Here is a 22,628-nt window from a genome sequence, read left to right as displayed (position 1 = left end):
ACACTACACAAAACAGAAAAAAAACAAGAAACTAAAGCAAACGAGTAAGGCCTCCGTGGGCGGGCAGATACTTATAAGTAGACTGGGGTATTTTGCCAGCAAGCTCTGTGAGCTTCGACCCAATATCCGGGAAACTATAAATAGATATGAGGCTCCTATTCCTATACCATGGAGGCAGATACAATAGAAAACGGGAAAAACGGAAATAATAAGAACGAATTGAACTGATATCGTTTTTATGAAAAATAGGGTAAATACCAGAAAGAAACAAAACCGAATGATCTGTAAAAACCAAGTATAATTTAGCAAGAGACTTTCTATTGTATCTACCTCGGTTAGCAACAATTTTAGAGTAACTTAATTGGATTTTCTTCTTGCAATCAGCAACAGTGAGAGTCCGTAAGGATTTTAGAGTTTTACTATGGGACCATGTCATCCCCCAGTGGCATTTCTATTGAACTATTAAACTATGATAAAACAAATGGCGAGTCGAAATTTTTGATCAGATGTCCTTGGCGAAGAAAGGGACATGGCAGCAGAGCTGGATGCCCTTCAATTTTTTGGCAACTTAAAAAGACCACTGTAACTTTTAGGTTCTGTTTGAATGAGCCCTCTCCCAATCTTCTAGTGCTATTGGTTGTATACGATCACCTCCGAGGAATGACAAAAAAATTATCACGCATTCATAAACTTTTCTGTGGCAAAAACATAAAATTCCCCATTGTAGATAGGAGCTTGTAGCTTCTATATTAGGAATTTCTGATATGTGGAATCTAATGGTGTAATTTTCATAATTTTTACTTGACTTTTTTGGGGTGTTTCTCTCCTTTGTCGAAAATCAGGCAAATTTTTTAAGCTCGTAGCTCTGTATGGGATAAAGCCATTTCCTTTAATTTATTAATATATATCAGAGTTTCCTTTTAGAGTTTTGGTTGACTCGATCCTTGCTTACAGTTCGGTGCCGTGTTTTCAACCGTTTCAATTGTTTCAATTGAAAATAGCAAGAATTCGTCTAAAATTCATTACCAAGTTTTATGTCTATAGAATATCATTGACTTATCGTACATTATATGATCTAGTAAAATCATACGACGTTATAATACATTAGACGTTTACTATCATGGACGACAATTCATTAATGTATGTAACTCTAGTGAAAACCTGTTTATTAGAATCTGTTTATTTGTGTTTATCAATGTACCAAAGATGTAAAACCAGCTAAATTGCTTGGCTAGCTCAGATTTTAGATTATCAGACTCATCGAAAAAATTAAAAATGGATTTCTTGTTGAGTCGAAGAGGCACTTATGGAAAGAATTCTTTATTATGCTGTTTGATTTATGCAAATGCAAACGATGACTACCTTAGCTCTATGACTATCTACCTTAGTTCTTCTGCCCTAGGAATGACACATAAATCAATAATCAATAGACTTATCTATTGATAAATGAACTAACATCATTTTTATACAATCTTAATAAGGGGGTTAATGCCAGATTTACCTCTCACTCAATCAGACTATCTGTCTTTGCTTTTTCTACATTTAGCCATGGCTTGATGCCCACATTTCTTCGATTTTAATTCAAAAAAGCCATGGCTTCAGGCCATTGTAGTCATTTATGTGCGCGTCACTCTCTCATTTGCGTTTGCGGTTTTGTGTGTGTTATTTTCGCATTGACGTTTTTTTGTGTAGCTGACTGCACTTAATTTATTGATGATATTTTATTAGCGATCTTGAGGATTTGGATTCTGATGAATGGGACGCTCCAATGAAGCAGCCCACTTTAAAACTTCAAAGGTATTCCAGAAACCATAGCTACTCTTTCTAGCAACCCTAGTACTTTTTCCATGACCAAAGTTTTCTAAGAGACATTTTATTAATTTATTAACGGAATGTTCTTAAACTACACTGTATTGCATTTGTGACATAAAGGTAAATTTGCGTGATAAAGTATATGCCCTTAAACAAAACTTCTTCTCAAAACTTTTGTCATTAACTTATTTTGCCAAACTATCGATTGTTTATCTATAAGACCATTTATTTTTTTAAATTTTCATTTAAGTGTTTGTGTAATATAAATATTTTTGACTTACTTTACTTTTGGATTTTTAGCTAAAAACTATTTTTTATTTAGTTTGTTTATATTTTGGCCATTTTCATGCTTTTTGTCACTGCCCTTTGTGTCCTAATTCACCCCTTGGAATTTTTTTGGTTTGATGTTTATGCTTGATATTGACCTAATAATTTTTCATTCTGTATTGCCAGCTGGTCTCTGTATCTGGCGGCAGCGATAATGTATTACCACTCTGTCTCAAAACATTCTGACACAAGCGAAAGATCGAGTACTTCTCTCTCCGGCTCAAACTCCGCCTGTTCAACAGTAACGTCCTGCCTATCCTCCTCTACGCATCGGAAACTTGGCATCTCAGCCAAGACCAAGAGAGAGAATCCAGTCGTTTGAGAACGCTTGTCTCCGGAGGCTGTTTGGTATTCACTGGACCCATAAAGTCACAAATGCACATATAAAAAACATCACGGCCCAGCCATCCCTCACCGAACCCATACGAAAACGCAGATAGAGCTACTTTCACGTAACACGCATGAACGACACCAGAATCTCCAAGAAAGCATTCTTTGTCTACTCGAAGGCACCTGCTGCAGAGGACGACCCAAAAACACACTCCATCGTACCTTCAACTGCTACCTGCGTCAACTTCATGTCTCCCTACCCAGAGTAGGAAGACACTATCTCTGCCGCCAGATAAAGAGACGATTAGAAACTCTTCGTAGACTCCTTGGGTGCCTAAGATCTAAGGTCTGAGGGTAAGGTAAGGTCTATGTTGCCAGTGGTGACGATACTGGCAATGATGATGAAACTGAAGTCGGTTATTTGGTACTCAAGCTCGACTCCTTTTGATGTAAAGTTGGGGCAACGGTTTGATAATTTTGATGTCCGAGATATATTGCTAGTTGCAAGTCTAGAAACTGCTATTTTTTAGGGGATACAATGCTCTACCCCTCTCCTCGTGACAAATAACTTTTTACTTCCTAGATTTACCCCACATCTTTAAACATCTTTAAATCACATCATTAGCCCACATCTTTAAATATCTTTACACGTATTTAAAATAAAAGAGAAATAAGATACAAAATTGAAATACAATATAAAATAGATATCTGATTATATTAAGATATTTGATACAATATTAAGATATTTGATATAATATTATATTCGATATTTGATATCAATATTTGATCTTTGATATTATATTTGATATTTAATATCAATATTTGATATCAAATATTTGATATTTCATACAATATTATACGAAATTTGATACAATATTAAGATATTTGAAGTTGGGAATGTTGAATTTTAATTTCGGTTCTCAAGAATTGATCAAGTAATGCGAATAGTTAGATCGCACATCTATACACAAAAGGTCCTGCTGATATGATTGCTTGCTAAAACTATTATACAAAGGAAATATAAATCGATGATGTAGAAGGAGAAAAGTGCAGAAAATGTTCATTGATGTGCTATTCCCTTTACCCATCCCCTTTACCCCTGGAACTAAAAGTATATATTCATAAAAACTCACTTCGGCTATGAAACATCAATGCTTATTATGAACGATAAAAGAAAAGAAAGGAAAATTTTCACAGTGGTAATTTTTTTCCCTCTTTTCCCCTTCTCTTGCAAGCAAATTTAAAACTAACTAGAACTGGAAAAACTACTTAATTTTCATATTTTCGATTTTCGATTTTCATATTTTCGAAGGAGAAGACTTCTTACATGTAGTATAGTGCTGCATAGCACTTATTTATATTTATATTATTTTAATATTATATTTAATTTATATTTAATTTATTTATATTTAATTTATTTACATTTAATTTAATATATATTTAATATTGAATTTATATTTATATTTATATTTAATTTATTTTATTTATATTTATATATTATATTTATATTATATTTTTTTGTTCATTTTGTATTTATTGAATATCTAAAAACGGCGTAATTAACAAGCTGCTCTTTTGACTTCAGATGGGTTTGAATCCTAAAGCAGGAAACGACAAATTCGTAAACTGCTACCTCTATCGTAGACCATAAATAGCAGCTGCGTGGGTTCCAAAGACCCAAATTAGTGAGAACAGTGGCAATTTTGAAAGTTATTGCGGTGGTGTTTGTGATAGTTGGCATAAATATGATGTTGGTGATAGTGATAAAAATGATGGGGATGGCAATGATTTTAATTATGATGATTGTAGTGACAGTAGTAGCAATGGAAAAAAGAATGATGATAAAAATGGGGATGGCTCTGATGATAATGACGGGTATAGTTATGATAATGACGGGTATAGCCGGGTATAGTAAAGTAAAAAATGGTAAAATAAAATTAAACTAAAGGTGATGGGTATAGTAAGAAGTCTAGGTGGTTCCCATCCAATTCCGAGCCATTCCCCACCAAATCACTTCTAAAACCCTGATGCCCCCTTCGTGGTACTTAAATTTTGTTATTCAAAATTTTATCTGTATTCACCTGAATGAAGGTTAAAAGGCCATTAATTTGTATCTATTTTTTGGTCATCCTCTAGGCTTTTTTATATTAATGAAAAATATTGTCTGAACACAACGCTTTTTATAGGTTCCACTGCAACTGAACCCTTGTGAAGCTGAACCCCTTGCTACTAAGCCATCGTGCATCTTACCCCCGCACTCTTTTTCCCCAACAGTAGCCTGTCACTGGAACATTATGAGGGGAACTAAAATGGCTAACCTTCTGAGGTTCTTGGAATTAGCGCTTTATTCTCCCTAAACTAGTTTTATGTTAGATAGCATACTTCACCCGAAATTTCTAAATAAAAAGGCGATTGGTTTACTATTCAAACCTGCTTACAAGTATAATAATTGTTTGCGTCACAATTTTCTCTTGGATCTTTTTTCAGCAGAAATTTTTAAGCCTGTACAGCTAGGGTTTCTTCCCAATACCTGTCAATTTTTTTTTAAATTCTTTCTGACTTTTGTGCATTCCTAGACTAGAGACTACATCCTATTAAAATTTAACTCCGGCCAGGGTAAAAGCTACATCTAATCTACGAGCTGAGGCCCAAATTCAACTTCCTTCCCTCCTCCCCATTCACGCATAAAAAAAATAATGAAAATATTTGAAACTGGGTAAAGTCCTTCTTGAACTGAGTAATTGTGAACTTGGTTAAATGGGGTTGAGCTCACCTGGGTCCAGTTAAACGGAGGTTCGCTTGCACAAGGATTCAGTTCAAACGGGTTGAGTTGCATGGAAACTCAGTTACACCCACACCCCTTCTATACAGTGTATTAATTAACGTCATTAACCAGTGGGGCGTGTGCCCCGCGTAGAGAATCCTGGGTCTAGATGATCATTCTGACCTCGAGTTTTAAAGTTAAGCTGGGATATTTTGGAAAGGTTTGAAGAAGATATTGGGATTTTTACTGATTATTACATAAAGGATCGTGTTACGATTCATCCAGCTTAGTAAGTTAAGCATAGCTGCGGTAGTTTTATTGGTAAGTGACCAAGTTAGGCAGGGTTGTGGTAGGTAATGGTAATTTTTTAATATACCTCTATGAAGGTTGCTGATTGAAATAGCTTTTTGTATATAGCACTGTATTCTTTAGTTACTGGAGCTATATTAGCCGAGTTGTTAGCACGCTAGACTTGAAATCCTTTGTCTGCGAGGACACGGGTTCGAGTTCTTGTGTCGCTGGATATTTGGTTTAAAACAGGGGTCAGTGGTGCAACTCTGTAAGCTCAGCCAGAGTCGAACCAATTCTAAATGTGGACCTGGAGAAATTTGGGGAAGGTTAACAGAAAAGTTGTGCGAAAGCACAAAATGTCTAGCTCTCAGCCCCCCCCCCTCCACCATTTTACTTTCTGGCTGAAATGTCATAAAACGGAGATTAGCACACCCGGTGGAAATTGTCAGGTCCAGTGCTATATTTTTCACCTTTTATCTTATATCGATGACACTAATTTATTGATTATTTTTTTCAATTATTGTAGCCGTCGAAAAACCCAGGATAAAAAGATATCTGTTGATTTGGAAATGCGTGAAATACTTTTGCAAGGTTTGAAATCGCAGAACAGGGCGAATAAAGAGAGAGAAGATAAGCTCATCAGTCAGTGGAAAGGGGTTGTCCAAGCGGCTGAATCAAATGCTGTCGTTCTTGAAGAAATTGTTGCTCGAAGCTCGAAAAAATCTCCCTTCAACAGTCAGGAAAATAGCAAACATGTCAATAGGTAATTATGATAATAATTTATTTTTAACATGCTTCAAACCAACAAAAACAAGCAGAGTATTGGGGAAAAGAAGGACCTCCTACATTCTTATGCATCCCCTCTATATTCTGAAGAGATTTTTTACGTATTTTAATCTTAAACACTTTTTCGGTTTGCAAGAAGAAATAAAAAAGAAGCTTCAATATACACAAATATAATGCACACAAGAAATAATTTCGACTAAAGGTATTTGGATATGTCAATAGGTAATTATGATAACAATAATCAATAATAATTTATTTTTGACCTGCTATGAAACACGAAAACACAAGCAGAGTACTAGGGAAAAGAAAAAAAAACTGCAATATACACAAATATAATCCATATAAGACTTATTTTCGACTAGGCATAATTTCGACATGTCAATAGGTAATTATGATAACAATAATCAATAACAAAACACAAGCGGAGCACTGGGGAAAAGAAACAAAAAAAAAACTTCAATATACACAAATATAATGCACATAAGGAAGAATTTTGACTAAAGACTTAATTTCGACATGTCAACAGGTAATTATGATAATAATAATCAATAACAATTTAATTTTTAACCGGCTACAAAACACAGGCAAAGTAATGGGGAAAAGAAACAAAAAAGAAACTTCAATATACACAAATATAATGCACATAAGGAACAATTTTGACTAAAGACTTAATTTCGACATTAACAGGTGATTATGATAATAATAATCAATAACAATTTATTTTTTAACCGGCTAAAAAACACAAGCAAAGTAATGGGGAAAAGAAACAAAAAGAAACTTCAATATACACAAATAAATTGTACATAAGACATAATTTTGAATAAAGGCATAATTTCGACATGTTAATAAGTAATTATAATAATAATAATCATTAATAATTTATTTTTAACCTGCTAAACAAAAACAAAAAACAAAAACAAAACAAAAAACCACTAGCAAAGTACGCGGAAAAAGAAAAAAACTTCAATATGCACAAATATAATGCACACGACATAATTTGTACTAGGCATAATTTGGACATGTCAATAGGTAATAGTAATAATAATAATAATAATAATCTACAATAATTTATTTCTAACTTTCTACAAAGCAACAAAACACTACTAAAGTACTGAAAAAAAAAGAAACTTCAATATACACAAATATATTTTACATAAGACATAATTTCAGCTAAAGACATAATTTTGACATGTCAATAGGTAATTATAGTAATAATAATCTATAATAACTTATTTTTAACCTGCTACAAAACACAAGCAAAGTACTGGGGAAAAGGAACAAAAAAAGCTTCAATATACACAAATATAAACGCATAAGACACAATTTTGACTAAAGACATACTTTCGACATGTCTATAGATAATTATAGTAAATCAATATTATATTTTTATAGCCTATTATAAAACAACAAAATACAAATAAAGTAATGGGGAAAAGAAACAAAAGAAAACTTCAATATACACAAATATAATGGACAACCGTTAAATGGAAACAATCGAATTAGCGGGTGGAAACACCCCACGGAAGATATATTGTTATCAACTAAAACAGTTCTTACATTTAATTTGTTTGTAATACAAAAATAAAATTCCGGTTTAAATAGGTCTTTATAAAACATGAGGTTACTTATGTCTTCCTGTAATTAAAGTCCTTTGATGAATCTCTATATATATATTTGTCTGTCGCGAAATTTATTGATTTTTTTTTTGTATGTAGAACGTATGGAATGGAAAAGAGATAATGTCAATTCACCATTTCATCTATGATTTAAACCGAAATGTCTCGTAAATTTTTGAAAAAAAACTATGCTGGATTATTCGAATATGCAGACCATTTTTGTGTCTTTTTGCCCGCTAAGCTTTCGATTTTCATATCTATTGCTATGTATATCTTAGTGAAGTTTAAGAAGCTCAGTCTTATAAAAGGTCAATCTTACAAAAATAAAATATCCTGGCAGAACTTAATATTCTAATTATTTTAATATTAATTATTTAATTATTAATATTTAATAATATTCTAAGAATTTAATTTAATATTAAGTCCTGTTCTCCACAAAAAAGGATGGAGTAGAGGGTCTAAACTAAAAAAAAATACGGCCAAATTAAGCATAAGTGCCAGAATCAAATAAAATCGTGTATCTCAATAGGTAATTGTTCATTTTTAACATTATTATTAATAAATTCAGTCTTAACAAATTCTTAAATTCCCTCCTGTTTGTCACTAGTTATGCACGTCTTTAAGCTATTTCTCTAAATATTCTAAAATGAAATTTGTCACTAATTGTGCATTTCTCCAAGTCGTTCCTCTAAGTTTTAAGTCGAAAAGGAAAGTTTCATTTGTCTCTAGCTATGCACATCTCTAGGTTATTTCTCCAAGCTTCAATTTTAAAATGAAAGTCCCACTGATCACTATTTGTAAATTATTTCCAAGCACTAGTTCTAAGCACTTTTCTAAGTTATTTCTCCGAGCTTAAATTGGAAAATGGAAGTCCCACTGATCACTATTTGTAAGTTATTTCTAAGCACTAGTTCTAAGCACTTTTCTAAGTTATTTCTCCGAGTTTAAATTTTAAAATAAAGTTCCACTTATCACTATTTGTAAGTTATTTCTAAGCACTAGTTCTAAGCACTTTTCTAAGTTATTTCTCCAAGCTTAAATTTTAAAATGAAAGTTCCACTGATCACTATTTGTAAGTTATTTCTAAGCACTAGTTCTAAGCACTTTTCTAAGTTATTTCTAAGCACTAGTTCTAAGCACCTTTCTAAGTTATTTCTCACAGCTTTAATTTCAAAATGAAAGCTCTACTGGTGACTAGCTGTGCACTTTTTTAAGTTATTTTTGTAAAGTTTTTGATATAAAAGGCCTATTTGTCACTAGTTGTGTACTTTTCCAAGCCATTTCTCTTAGTTTAAAGTTTAAAATGGAAGTTTTATTATATACTAGTTTTGCCCTTTTCTAAGTTATGTGTTTTGATATTGTAAATAACATCGTTCATAAGGCATGTGCTCCTTGGGCTATAGACGTTTATAATGACTTGAAAAAAAAACCATCAAAATAGACCTGAAAATTTCTGACTAATAGTTAATTGTTCAAATAATCGTACGTTACTGTGGAATATCATATTTGTTTTGCAACTGTATGTGCAATTTTATTTTTAACTATTCCTACTATAAAAGCTACCTTTTTTTAATATCCATTACAAAAGACAGAAAATATTTCTATTATTGCATGAAAGGTTCTATTGATTGAAATACGAATTAGATGATCAATAAAAAAATATCACAAAAAATTGGAAATAATTTCGTTTCTAACGAAAATTTTGTTTAAATTTTGGGTAATAAAATTTTACGATGGACAGGGCTGAGCAGTGGCGGGGGGGGGGGGGGGTCTGATCAATATTTTTCCCCGGGCGCAAGGCCAGAACCGCCACTGTTTGGAACGACCTTTTTGATTGTTTGAAAGTTTTTGTTGCTTGAAGTCTCTTTTCATTTATTATTCACCATTTTTAAATATGAAGAGGAGCCAAAAAAAAAGAAAGAATCTCAGTTACTTTTTATGAGAATGGTGAAATAACATAATTTTTTGACTATTTTGCTCTTAGATCAATTAGTACTACTGTTAATAACTCACTTGAGCATCAAACTACCTGAGGCCGACGCAGCTGCCCGTGCTTGTCCTTCATTCCAATCTATTCAAAACTTTATTGTTTATGCCTTCCATTGATTTATAATTTCCCTTATATCCCTTCGACTTTTTATCATCCGATTGATGCGTTCTACCCGCAAAGAAACATCGAAATATATTATCAAGGTCTTCAATTCAAGTTAATCTATTCAACCCAAGGCACAACCAATGCATAAAATCTTGAGACGAATCTTGGTATAAGACTAGCTATATATTGCTCACTAGTCTTTCTAGCTACTATATATACTAGCTATATATTGTGTTCTTTCAATATGGTTAACGAAAAAAAAATATTTCTTCACAATAATATACAGTAACATTGTAACCGGACTGTATCCATTATTTTTTTCAGGTTGTGGAGGGGAGGGTTGCAAAACGATTTTTTCAGGGTGGGGGGCACAAAAAACAGACTTCAAAAACACACACAATTTGCTTATATTATTTTTTTTACTTTTTACGAGTCGGAAATTATTTTTTTTGGGGTGGGGGGGGGGGGGGTTCAAATACCCTGGACTTGGCCTTGCATTATAGCATCTTTCAGCTATCCTGAAGTGAGTTAGAACCCTAGTACTTCAGGATCCTTTGCTTGAGCCTATACTAAGCACAGGATTATTGAATAATCTAATCTTTAATATATATATATATATATATATATATATATATATATATATATATATATATATATATATATATATATATATATATATATATATATATATATATATATATATATATATATAATTGTATGGGTGTTCTTACCATATGTGTTCTATATTTCATTACAGAAGTTCAGTCAAGCTTCTTCAGCCTCAACCAATAAACAAAATCCCACTAAATGCTGACGGATTTATGAAACCAGTTCTCCGGCCCATCAAGCAGAATTTCCAACCAGCCAGTGACCTACAAGGCCTTCTTCGTAATCAGCCACCAGAATTTTCCGGAAACAGTTCAATGCCATATGACTTTAGGGCCAGACTTCGACCCACTGCCAACCCCCCAACAGAATCACTTAGAAAGAGAAGGGGTTTTTGCGGTATGGAGCCAAGGGAGCAAGAGGTGAACATCTCTAGTGAAGGGACAACAATGTCACCATCTGTTAAGGATGAAAAACAGATTAATGGGGAGACAAACAAAACGAAAATCCCCAATAAATAAATATGTGCTGCGCATTGTAGGATAGCCAAAGACAGATTTTATGTTCGTTTTATTCAAAGATTTAGTACTCAAATAGATAACAAATAATACGGAACAAGCATTGATGAACGTGAGGAAGGTAACAAATGTCAACGCAAAAAGCCACTTAGTTTAAATCCTTTCAAGTTTAGACAGGCAGATCCATAGTTTATGTCGGGCCACACAGAATAGAATGAAAGAAACAATGCAAGGAAATCCACGCCGTATTTGTTCTTCTATAAGTTGATGTGTCAATGCTTATAGTCAATCTTACTATGTGATTGTATTTGATCTCAAGTGGAATATAAACTGGAATATTTCTTCCAAATTTCCAATGAAAGAATAGTGGTTTTACTATGATCTCGTTCCTTGGTCAAAGTTTGCTAATAAATAAAGATTTGTTTACCAGACCATTACTGTTAATAGGAAAATTACCTTATAGCAATGCAACCCAAATGTTAATTGCGTGTAAACTATTAAACATCCTAGCCCATAAAATCAAACAGAAATTTCAAATCTAAACATTCTTACCTTAGTTTTTTTTAACTAATAGCTTCCTAACGAACTGTTTTTTTTTTTCGTTTTTTTTTTTTTTTTTTGCTTAAATACATCGAATTTTTATTACCAGCAAGGTCTTCGGAGCGATTTTTTTCAAAACATAATATATATGATCCGAAATTCTTTTTTCAAAGCTAATATTTGAATTTCTAAAACTTAGCTACCTTTTCATAATAATCAAGCATTTTTCATATACCATTGAATAGTTTAAGGTGTGCATGCTTAAGAAATATCAACGATCTGCTTACCCGCCATCTCTACCGCCATCTCTTACCCGCCATCTCTAGCAGACTTTTCTCGAGCAAAGACTGTTTAGACAATGAGCAGAATTAGAAAAAATAATGATAGCCGTTTACATTTTATGAATGGATCCTCTAATTGAAAGCAATTAAGATTTTAATTTCTTCCTTTTGATTTTTAGGCAATTTTGTCACACAAAAGTATTTTGGAATTTGCCTGACATCCCTGCGTTATAGGCGCCTTTTAGTCGCCACTGTTTTAGTTTTACTCGAATTTATTTTTAGGCCAAGTTGGCTTGCTTTTTCGCTGACCCTGTTTAGAAGTTCTTGCACACGTTGCTTGCATGACTGTAGTATTGTCATGTCATCTGTAAGTCTAGGTCACCAACTGTCACATCGGCAGAAAGTTTTTTACCATCGGTCGGGGAATTGCGAGAATAAAGTCGATGATTATCACATAAAAGAACAAAAAGCCTTTATGGAACAACTCTGTAAATAAAAGGTCATGTTGGCTAAAGTCTGATAACCATCAAAAAGAGGATTCCTGAGGCAAAGGCTGAAATAACAGCCCCCCATCTTATGTAAAATTCCGATATTAGTCTGTATGCAAATGCTAAGTAGGGTAAACTTGAGGCAAAAAACATTTATTCATTTAAAAACTGTTCTTGATCTAATCCTGATGAGCGTACTAAAGACACTGAGACAAATTGGCCCAGAGCTCCTTCAAAATCTGTGATACTAACGAAAACAAATGCATTAGTTTTTTATATAGTTTGAATACATTAGCAGTCTGAACAATAAAAGAATAAGAAATTTTAATCTCAATAGAGTCATTAAAAGATGTTTGCTTCTTGAGAAGATCAATAACCCTAAGAGGAGTTATAGATAAATTGTTATAATTGGTTGATAAATTAAAAGATTATATTGATCTTGCAAACCGGATTTAGAGGAATCTCTCAGTCTTTAAAAGAGCTACTAACATCTTTAACTTCTAAACTGAATATTTTTATTAAACTGCCTTTTGATTTGCTAAGATCTGTCGGTGGTATCTCTATGATCATTCTCCTGCTCAATCACCCACCTGCCTTCACCTTGTCCCTGTTCGTATAAACTCTTAGTTTGTATTTCACTTAAGAATGTTTCCCTTAGAAACTCTTTAATTCTTTTTTGATTTTCTTAGGAGGAATCCTTGTGATGTTTGTTTATGTCTCCTCCCTTAGAGCTAATGAAAAGTTTGCTATTGAATTAACCTCCTTTCTCTGGATACTACCTGCAATTGTTATCTCTTTATTGATTTTGGGTAAGGTCGGGATATCTGTAAGCCCTCCGATCAGGATATCGGTACCTTAACGACTGCCTAATGATCAATTTTAATGTTAGTGGCCTTGCTTTCATAGTTTATTTATTCGTAGTAGTATACTTATTTCTAGCCCTTTTGCTGGTTATTGGTTTTCTAAATAGAAATAAAAAGCCACTCAGATCAATAGTTTAATCTACCTTCTGAAAATCTAAATGTTATCTTTACGTAAGACACAACCTACCCTCACAATTATTTATTTCACTCTAGTAGATATACCCCCTGCCGGCCAATATTTCTGTTTGGTAGAACTTTGGATCCACTGACAGAAATATAGACTAGGTTTCTGCCTCGTAATTCTAATCGTCAGTGGACCGTGCAGAAATATGCTACACGGTAAGAGTTGACTTAACCTCGAGGAATATGCTACGGTGCCTTCCGCTACTTTATGACTAACGGGAATCACTGTTGTTTTTTGTGATTAATTAAACAGAAGCTCCGAAAAAGAAATTTTCTAAAGAAAATTAAAGGCCAAACCAACTATAACTCAAACTCAAAACGATCAGAAACTACTGTTAAAGAATAAATGAAACCCAAGACGCTCTCAAATTAAATAAACGATCATAACAAAAAACATACAACAGGTACTAATATCAATGAAAAAAAAATCTCAAAACGAGTAAGGCTTATGCTAAATATGAGAGACATAGAACGGCTCATTAAACAACTTTCGTAGCTCTTGGCTAATTTGCAGTTGAAAGAACATTAAAAACAAAAATTATGCAGTGTTAAACATAGACATAAAAAAGGCACAAATGAATTATAATATCGGTTTGTTTGTGCACATATAGGAATCAGTTCGGACTTCTGTCTGGTTCTGCTGTCAGGCGGGCTGTCCGTGGGTAAGATGTCTCGATGGGCGGGGTCCAAAAGCAATGCTTTTCCAAAACTCATGATGAGATCATACAATCTTTGTTCTAGGCAATGAATGTTTAGTGTAATGAGTGCTTTATGGTAAGGAACATCTCTAGAACCCAGTATTATCCTAACTGCCCTTTTTTGCACTGACTCTATGTCGTACATCAGGTGAGCAGTGTGAAGTACTGAAGGGCCCCACACAGGGCAAGCATAATCCATGACTGGTCGCACATAACAACAACATGCACGGAGGACACTTTTGACATTGCAACCAAAGCGACACATTTTCGACAATGGTTGAAGGGAAGCATTATCTTTCCTAATTACACTATCCACATATGTGGCGAAAGAACAGTCTCTGGAGAAAATAACACTGAGTATCTTCACTTCTGACACGATGGGAAATGGGACTTCAGGGGGGAGGCGGCAGAAAGTCTCTTATTAGGGGACAAAGCCGAAAGATTTTTGGTTGGGGGTGAGATAGAAGGTCAAACGCTTTGCGAAAATCGATCGCAGCTAGATCAACAAAATGATCCTGGGTCTCAAGCCGCTTTAGAATGCGGATGAACATTTGCACAAGGTATGCGGAAGCTCTGCACATCTGTAATCCTCCATATTGGCATTTGTCTATAGATTCACGAATTTGAGACAACAGGCGGCGGAGTATGAAAGACTCTGTCGCTTTTGCAAAGCATGGGGTTAAGGAAATGGGTACATACGGAATGACCCGTATGTGCGCTTTCTTCAATCGTGAGGGAAACATACCCGAGGCAAAGCATTGGCTAATCAAAATGGCGAATGGGAGAGCAAGGAACAAAGCATACTCATGAATAAGTTTGGGAGGGATCTCGCCAGGAAAAGGTGAGACTCCCATCTTTATTTTTCTTAGTTCCTTGTACATGTCGAACTCACTTAATTCAATCAAAACATCTGTGGGGCAATCTTCAAGCAGGGATTCTTTTTCCTGGGAATTCACAAGAAGAAATAAGGTAAATACAGAGATTAGGAATGTGTTAACGGCAGAGAACCCAAGTAAGTGCCCCCTGTTCCGAAACGAACAGAAATTAAATAAACAATCATGGCGAACGAACATACAATAGGTACTAACATAAATGAGTAAATAAATCTTAAAACGAGTGAAACTTGAATTGAATAAGAAAATCAAGCTTGAAATGAACAAAAATATCTACAAACAAGAGTTCGGGTTTTTCCCCCTTCTGTCACTGCAAAAGTCTGATATCTACTGCGTCATTGGCGCTTTACTGAAAACCACATGTGTTTTGAATATTCTTGAAAAGTACAAACATAATCAAGCTGAATGTTTCATATGCAATGCTATTAATTGTTGAAATATCCTCTGTTCAAAATTTTATTTCACTGTAATTTTATTTTCATTTAAAATGCTGCGATAACTGGAAAAGACAATATTTATAATATAGTGCGTTTTCAGCGAAGCATTAATGACGTAGTGAGCTTTAGACTTTTACACTTAGGGAAAGCGGCAGTATCCAAACTCTTATTTGTAGTGAAGTTATATCTGTCTTGGACAGTCTTGGAAAAAGTAATTGAATTAAACCAAATATTTGATATATAATGATATTAATTGCTGAAATCTCATTAGTTCAAAACTTTGTTTTAATTTAGTTTTTATGTTTATTTTCAATATTGTAATAAGTAAGAAAGAAAATATTTGTAATATAATTTGTTTTCAGTAAAGCGCCAATGAAACTGTAGGTTTTGGACTTTTGCAATGAAAAAAGGAGGGGAAACTCCAACTCTTGTTTGTAGAGATTTTTGTTAGGTTTCAAGCTTGATTTGCATGTTCAATTTCAGTTTCCTCGTTTTAAGATTATCTACTAATTTGTATTAGTACCTATTGCATGTTTGCTTTATATGATAGTTTATTTCAATTCTGTTCGTCTTGGGTTTCATTTATGCTTCAGTAGCAAAATACTTTTGTTCGTTTTAAGCTTGACTTGCATATTCAACTTAAGCTTTGCTCGTTTTAAGATTCTTTTATTCATTTATATTAGTACCTGTTTTATGTTTTTGCTATGATGGCCTTTACTTTTCTTTACAAAACTTCTTTTTCGGAGATCTCTTAATTAATGTCTGTTCTTTTTTAATTGCCAAAGTTTCAAGTTTTTCAAAATTCCCTACTTCAAAATAATTTTTATTCCGAAATAAATTAACAGTTTTGGCAAGAACTTTTAAAATTAAAGAGAGGATTTGATATGTACTTATATTAATTGTTGAAAGCTCACCGGCTTAAGATGTTGTTCGACCCAGGGCCAGATTTGAACCTTTGACACTTCTAGGCCGAAGCATTTTTGTCGGTCCGTTTTTGTTAGATTTTCGGAGAAATCTCCAAAACTTCGGGAATAGTGAAAGCCTCAGGGCCTAGTGGGCCTGTTGGTACCTCCTGGTCTGGTTTCGCTGCAATTTTCATTTTATTTTCAATGATGTAATAAGTACAAAAAAATATTTTTTTTTATAATTCCTTTTATTAAAGTGCCAAATAAACAGCAGGCCTTATACTTTTACTCTTAGAAAAACGGGCAGTAACCATACACTTGATTGTAGTGAAGACACCATTTAGTAGAAGTATATAAACCCTGCTCCCTGAAGACAACAACTACAGCGTGACAATCAATCCTTAGTTCAATCTTCACTTACCTTTGAGTTCTGTTCTCCCAACTATTATAATAAAAAAATAGGTAAACTAATTGTGTAGAACTTTTTAGCCACTTAAGTAAGATAATGTAATTCTAAGTAACGGAACTGATTATCTAAGTAAGAGATAAGTGAGATAAGATTTATTGGGGAAAAAGCACAAGGATCGGCTCGTTAATTTTTAATCACTTTTTATTCTTGATAACGTACAAGCTACATAAGTTATAATTCATGTCCCGGGTGCTATGGAGGATTTTTCAACCCCTTAGTCATAGTAATTTGAATTTTGGACTATTTTGAACGAAATGACTATCTCAAAATTTTTATCGAATGCATTTGGGGGACAAGGCGTGGGGGGGGGGGGGGGTTTGACGCCCTCCGATCACCTTTGATGAAACTTAGAAATGTGACTAGAACTTTCAATTTCCAATCAAATGAGCCATCTCAAAAAATAATCGGTAAATAATTCAATTCTTTTGAGAAATGTAATTTTTTTTCCTTGAAACGGAACATTTAAATTGATATGATGAGGTAAATAACGATTTAAGGATCACTCTCGGTTCCACCCGAAAATATTTCCAGGGATTTAAGCCATGGCAACGTCTAAAAATTATCCGCAAATAATTCAACTGTTTTAGGGGATATACTTGTTTCTCTTGAAACACAATATTTTAACACGATATAATGAGGTAAATCACGATTTAATGATTACTGTATTTATAAGAATTATCGAAGAAATTGCAGAAAATAGGAACAATGTCTTTGTCCCACTGATTGAGGTAATTTTCCACATTGCACATCATTTTGTTTGTAAGGTATGATGAATATTTAAGTATCTGTGTGTACTTGTAATTGTTAGTTTTTTAACTAGCCTACTTTCAATGATTCTAACTTTCTAAAAAAAGGCTTCGCTTGACTCTATTACCCTCAAAGTGGTCAAATTACCTCTCCCTCCTGATGGTCAAATATAGGCAGGTAAATGTAACCTAGGCCCATACCTTTCATGAACAAAGTGGATACAACGCGATGTTTTTCGTGCTCTTTTCAAATATAATTATGGCTTATGACACAAGTTCTAGTAAAAGCCTAAGGTCCCAGCAGTGCATAAAGAAACATTTTAATAAAACAATTCTTACTTCATAATATGCAGAATAATCCTAGTTAATGTGTTTTGCAGGTTCAGTCCTTTATCGTCACTTTTTTCTTGTATTTCAGGTTTTTCTATCACATTCCTAAATACATGTGCATTCTCTAAATTTGGAAAATTGTTTATAAAAAAAAAACTCCCAAATATCACATAGCCTAACTTATTCTAATTTACCATTATCTGTTTATTGATATATTTTTGTGATAAATAGATAGATAGCAGAAATGGTGTATAATTACATATATAGATTATTTGAAAACATGGCTTTCCATTAGTTTTCTAAACAATATTGAGATAAGATACATTTTTATCAACATTCTGCTGTGTCTTTGGTGAACATCTTGATCTTTTCCTGTATAGTTTAGGTCGAAAAACTATCTGATAATTCTCATTCATAGTGGTTTGACTTTTTTTCTTATTTTGCTGTTTGGAGTTTGTACATGCTAACTTGCTTCACTAAATTTGAGAAGTGGGGTGAGGATCTAAACATTTTCGGTCTTTTTCGGTTTCGGACGGCAAGAGTAATACTCCTCGGTTCCACCCGAAAATATTTCCAGGGATTTAAGCCATGGCAACGTCTAAAAATTATCCGCAAATAATTCAACTGTTTTAGGGGATATACTTGTTTCTCTTGAAACACAATATTTTAACACGATATAATGAGGTAAATCACGATTTAATGATTACTGTATTTATAAGAATTATCGAAGAAATTACAGAAAACAGTAACAATGTATTTGTCTCACAGATTGAGGCAATTTTCCACAGTGGACATGTTTTCGTTTGTAAACAATGATTGAATATTTAAGTATCTGTATGTACTTGTAATTGTTAGCTTCTTTACTGGCCTAATTTCAATGATTCTAAATTTTTTAAAAAAGGCTTCATTTGACTCTATTACCCTCAAAGTGGTCAAATTCCCTCTCCCTCCCAATGGTCAAATATAGGCAGGTAAATAGGCCTAGCCTATACCTTTCATGAACAAAGCAAATAAAACACAATGTCTTTTATGCTCTTTCCAAATATAATTGGGGCTTCTGATACAAGTTCTAATGCAAGCCTAGGGCTCCAGCAGTACATAAGGAAACATTTTAATAAAAAAAAATTTACTTCATAGGCTAATAGTGTATGCAGAATAATCCTAGTTAATGTGTTTTGCAGGGGTTACCCTTTCTTCTTTTCTTGTATTTCAGGCTTTTCTATCACATTTTTAAATATATATGCATTCTCTAAATTTTGAAATGTGTATAAAAAACTCCAAAGGGCCCATCTATCCTAACTTATCCTAATTTATCACTATTTGTTTATTTGTTTTTTTTTGTGAGAATAATTAGATTGCACAGATAGTGTTTAATTACATATATAGATTATTTGAAAACAGACAAGTACAGCTAAATCCATGTTTATTTTTAGGAATTTAGTTAAAAAATTGTACAACTTTATAAAAAGTGAAGACAAAGGTTCTCCCCCACCCCTGAAAAATGTGTTGACTAGGATTATTTTGCATATTATAAAGAAAGAATTGTTGTCTTAACATGTTTCCTTATTTACTGTTGGAACCCTTGCTTTATGCCCAAGTTCCATTTTGAGAGAGAAAGATGGGTTTATCAATATAAATAACAAAACAAGCAAATGGTCCAAAGCAAAGCTTGTTTAGGCTTACAACTCCAATACACATACAATTAAAAACAATACAAAAAAGAAGAAGGAAATAAAAAGAAAGAAAAGAAGAAGAAAAAAAAAATTCAATTACCCTGGATTTCAATTGATATGGAATTACACTTCAAAAAAGACAAAACAAAAAGAAACTAAAACCACTTGACCAGTATCACCTAAAACAAAACCAACATCTTGGCTCCACTTGAGGTCCACTCAACTATCAAAACCATAAATATTAAGGCAAAATAGCTTTAATTCCTGCTGAAATTCAAGAAAATTATCCATGTTTCTCAAAGTTGTAGGTAAACAATTCCATGCATGGGGTCCTTGATGCCAAATAGAAAATTGAGATTTATGGGTAATAGCAAGTGGACAACAAATTTTATTGGACTGTCTTGTAGAATGTGTATGAATATCACTTCCTAATTCAAATATACTTTTAAAACATATTGGTAAACAATTTTGAAAATATTTATATATAAACAGGCTTTGATAAAAAGTAATAAATTCTGCTAAAGGTAAGATTTTGCAATCTATATACCTCTTTTGTACTGAGTCTTTAAAACCTACACCACATAACACTCAAAGTTTTTTATTCTGCAAAACTCAAATATGATAGAGATGAGAAGGAAATGTACTACCACAAACATTACAACAATATAGCAGATAAGGATGAATTAAGGAATAATACAGTGTTCTTAAAATATCCCTTGGGAAAATATACTTCAACTTTCTTAGAATGCCAACATTCCTAGCGAGTTTAAGACTAATATAATCTATACGTTCTCTAAAACTGAGACATTCATCAATTAAAACTCCTATATATTTTATACAATTTATTCTTAAAATACTCATATCAGCAATATTAAGTCTGTCTATCCAAGGGTAATAATTTGAGCTCCTACCATACAATAAAAGGCAAGATTTACTATAATTTAAATTTAACTTATTAAGCTTCATCAACTTTTGTACAAACTCCAGACAAGAACTAATATGACTCAACAACTGAATTCCTGTTTGTGCAGCCACAGTTATATGAGTGTCATCTGCAAAGCTGGGAACGATTACTTTTCCCATCACATCCAATGTCAAGATCATACAAAATCATATTAAAAGCTCTACATAAATCATTTTTAAAAATTAGAAATAACAGGGGACCAAGAACAGATCCTTGAGGTACTCCAAATTTAACACTACTGACTGAAGAAATATTATCTCCTACAAGTACTACAATCAACCAATAAACTGTTTATAATTGAATACCAATTTTGAAACTTAGCATTAATATCTAGTTCATCACTATTTAAAAATTCAAAATTACATTTCTCTAACATTACTTTATAAAGAATGAGCACATTATTATCAATCATCACTTTTTTTTATATCTATTTTGTGAATTTGTGTTAGGCCTAGCACCTTCACTAAAAAAATTTTGAACACTTAAAAATATCCCAAAATGGTCAGATACTTCATTTATTATCACACTTGCATTATGGTAACTGACATTAGCAAAAATATTATCAATCAACGATGCTGAATTCATAGTAACCCTAGTTGGGACTGTAATTTTTGTCTGATTTTGTCAAAGTTAGGATTTTTAGTCCCAACTAGGACTAAAAATTACTACTATTGAGCTCTTTAAGGGACTAAAAACAGTTGATAGTGACCAAAACTTTGAATTATATTTCTAAGTATAGCCTTAGTAGGCCTGGATTAGCTATCTGGTGAGAATAATTTTCATTAATAACTGCTTCAAGAGTAGTAGGATAATTGTCACTCCAATTGTACTTGATTATGAAATAGGCAAAGGTCTAGAATTGGGTCTGCAGAAGGAAGCATGATAGAAGAAAAAGAGACATGTTCTTACATTGTTATTATATTTTTAGGGTTTGGTATGTATTTTTTGGCAATCCATCCCCTGTCCCACTCTAATGGTCCCATATAAGGTAAATATTGAATGATTCACATTAATGACCTACAAATAAACTGCATACTACTTAATGTGTACATCCCTTTTTATAGTCTTCCCAGATACAATTGTCATTTTTGGTACAGATTCAATTTTAATCCAGCCTTACCCAATGTATAACCATATATTTGCTGTGGGTCATATACTTTAGGTAGGATTAAATAAAAAAAACAAGTTTTTTAACTGAAAGTAAGGAGCAACATTAAAACAAACAGAAGTGTAAAGAGCAGGGCATTGAGGAGGGAGCAGCCCCTTTCATATATGGAGTAATTGTGTTGTAAGAGCAACACTTTGGTTTTGTTGTGTTTTTTTGTTCCTAGCACCTTGATTTCAGCTTATTCCTAGAAAGTGGTAAGGGTATAACCTCTGCAGTTGTTATGGAAAGTGTGGACCCTAGGCTAGATTGATGAATGTGACTTTGCATTTTGGAAAGCTTCATAGAACTCTTGCCTGAGGCCAAAAAGGATGGTTTTTGCTTTTCCTTTAGCCAGAGTCAAGATTGAAGATGGACTAAAATCTTTCAAATTGAACATGGACTAAAATCTGTAAGTGTTAAATATTTGTGGCAGCTACCCATTTCTGCTTTCTGCTAACCATGTTTCTGCTTTTGAGTGGAAAGCTCTGTTCTAGCAGGCAGGTACCAGTTTCAAATTGAAGATTGACTAAAATTAATAAGTGTTAAGCTATAAAATCTAAAAGCAGTTACCCAGCCCCACAGTCAATATATCTTCTTTGAGTGATAAATAGAAAAATTTACAGAAACAAAAAATTAGTATTTTCCCACACATCCCAAAGTGCTGCTATCTATTGTTTCTACCCATTTCTGTTCATTATTACATAAAAAAAACTAGTTTTTTTAACTGAAAGTAAGGAGCAACATTAAAACTTAAAACAAACAGAAATTACTCCGTATATGAAATGGATTGTCCCCTCTGCAATCCCTCGCTCTTTACGCTAAAGCTTTTAATTGTTTTAAAAAGCAGAATTGTGGCAAAGAGTCAA

General features: G+C 33.2%; 2 protein-coding genes across 10 annotated transcripts in view; both read left to right on the top strand.

Moving 5' to 3' along the window:
• Positions 1–11,576, top strand: part of LOC136034048 (myosin-IIIb-like) — a 165,464-nt gene extending 153,888 nt beyond the window's left edge. For 7 of the 9 annotated variants that reach the window (XM_065715139.1, XM_065715133.1, XM_065715136.1 and 4 more), the window contains 3 exons: positions 1,729–1,797; positions 6,051–6,287; positions 10,779–11,576. In XM_065715139.1, the coding sequence (XP_065571211.1) occupies positions 1,729–1,797; positions 6,051–6,287; positions 10,779–11,148 (676 nt within the window). In that variant the 3' untranslated portion in view covers positions 11,149–11,576. The remainder of the gene's footprint in view (positions 1–1,728; positions 1,798–6,050; positions 6,288–10,778) is intronic. The other 2 variants (XM_065715140.1, XM_065715138.1) reach the window with 1 other exon arrangement.
• Positions 11,577–18,589: 7,013 nt separating this feature from the next.
• Positions 18,590–22,628, top strand: part of LOC136034047 (zinc finger protein OZF-like) — a 34,198-nt gene continuing 30,159 nt past the window's right edge. The window contains exon 1 of the mRNA XM_065715132.1: positions 18,590–18,662. The gene's annotated coding sequence lies outside the window, so the exon portion shown is untranslated. The remainder of the gene's footprint in view (positions 18,663–22,628) is intronic.

Source organism: Artemia franciscana, chromosome 12 (genome assembly GCF_032884065.1).
Source record: "Artemia franciscana chromosome 12, ASM3288406v1, whole genome shotgun sequence".
Classification (NCBI taxonomy): Eukaryota; Metazoa; Arthropoda; class Branchiopoda; order Anostraca; family Artemiidae; genus Artemia; species Artemia franciscana.
This window is presented reverse-complemented; position numbering and strand designations above follow the sequence as displayed.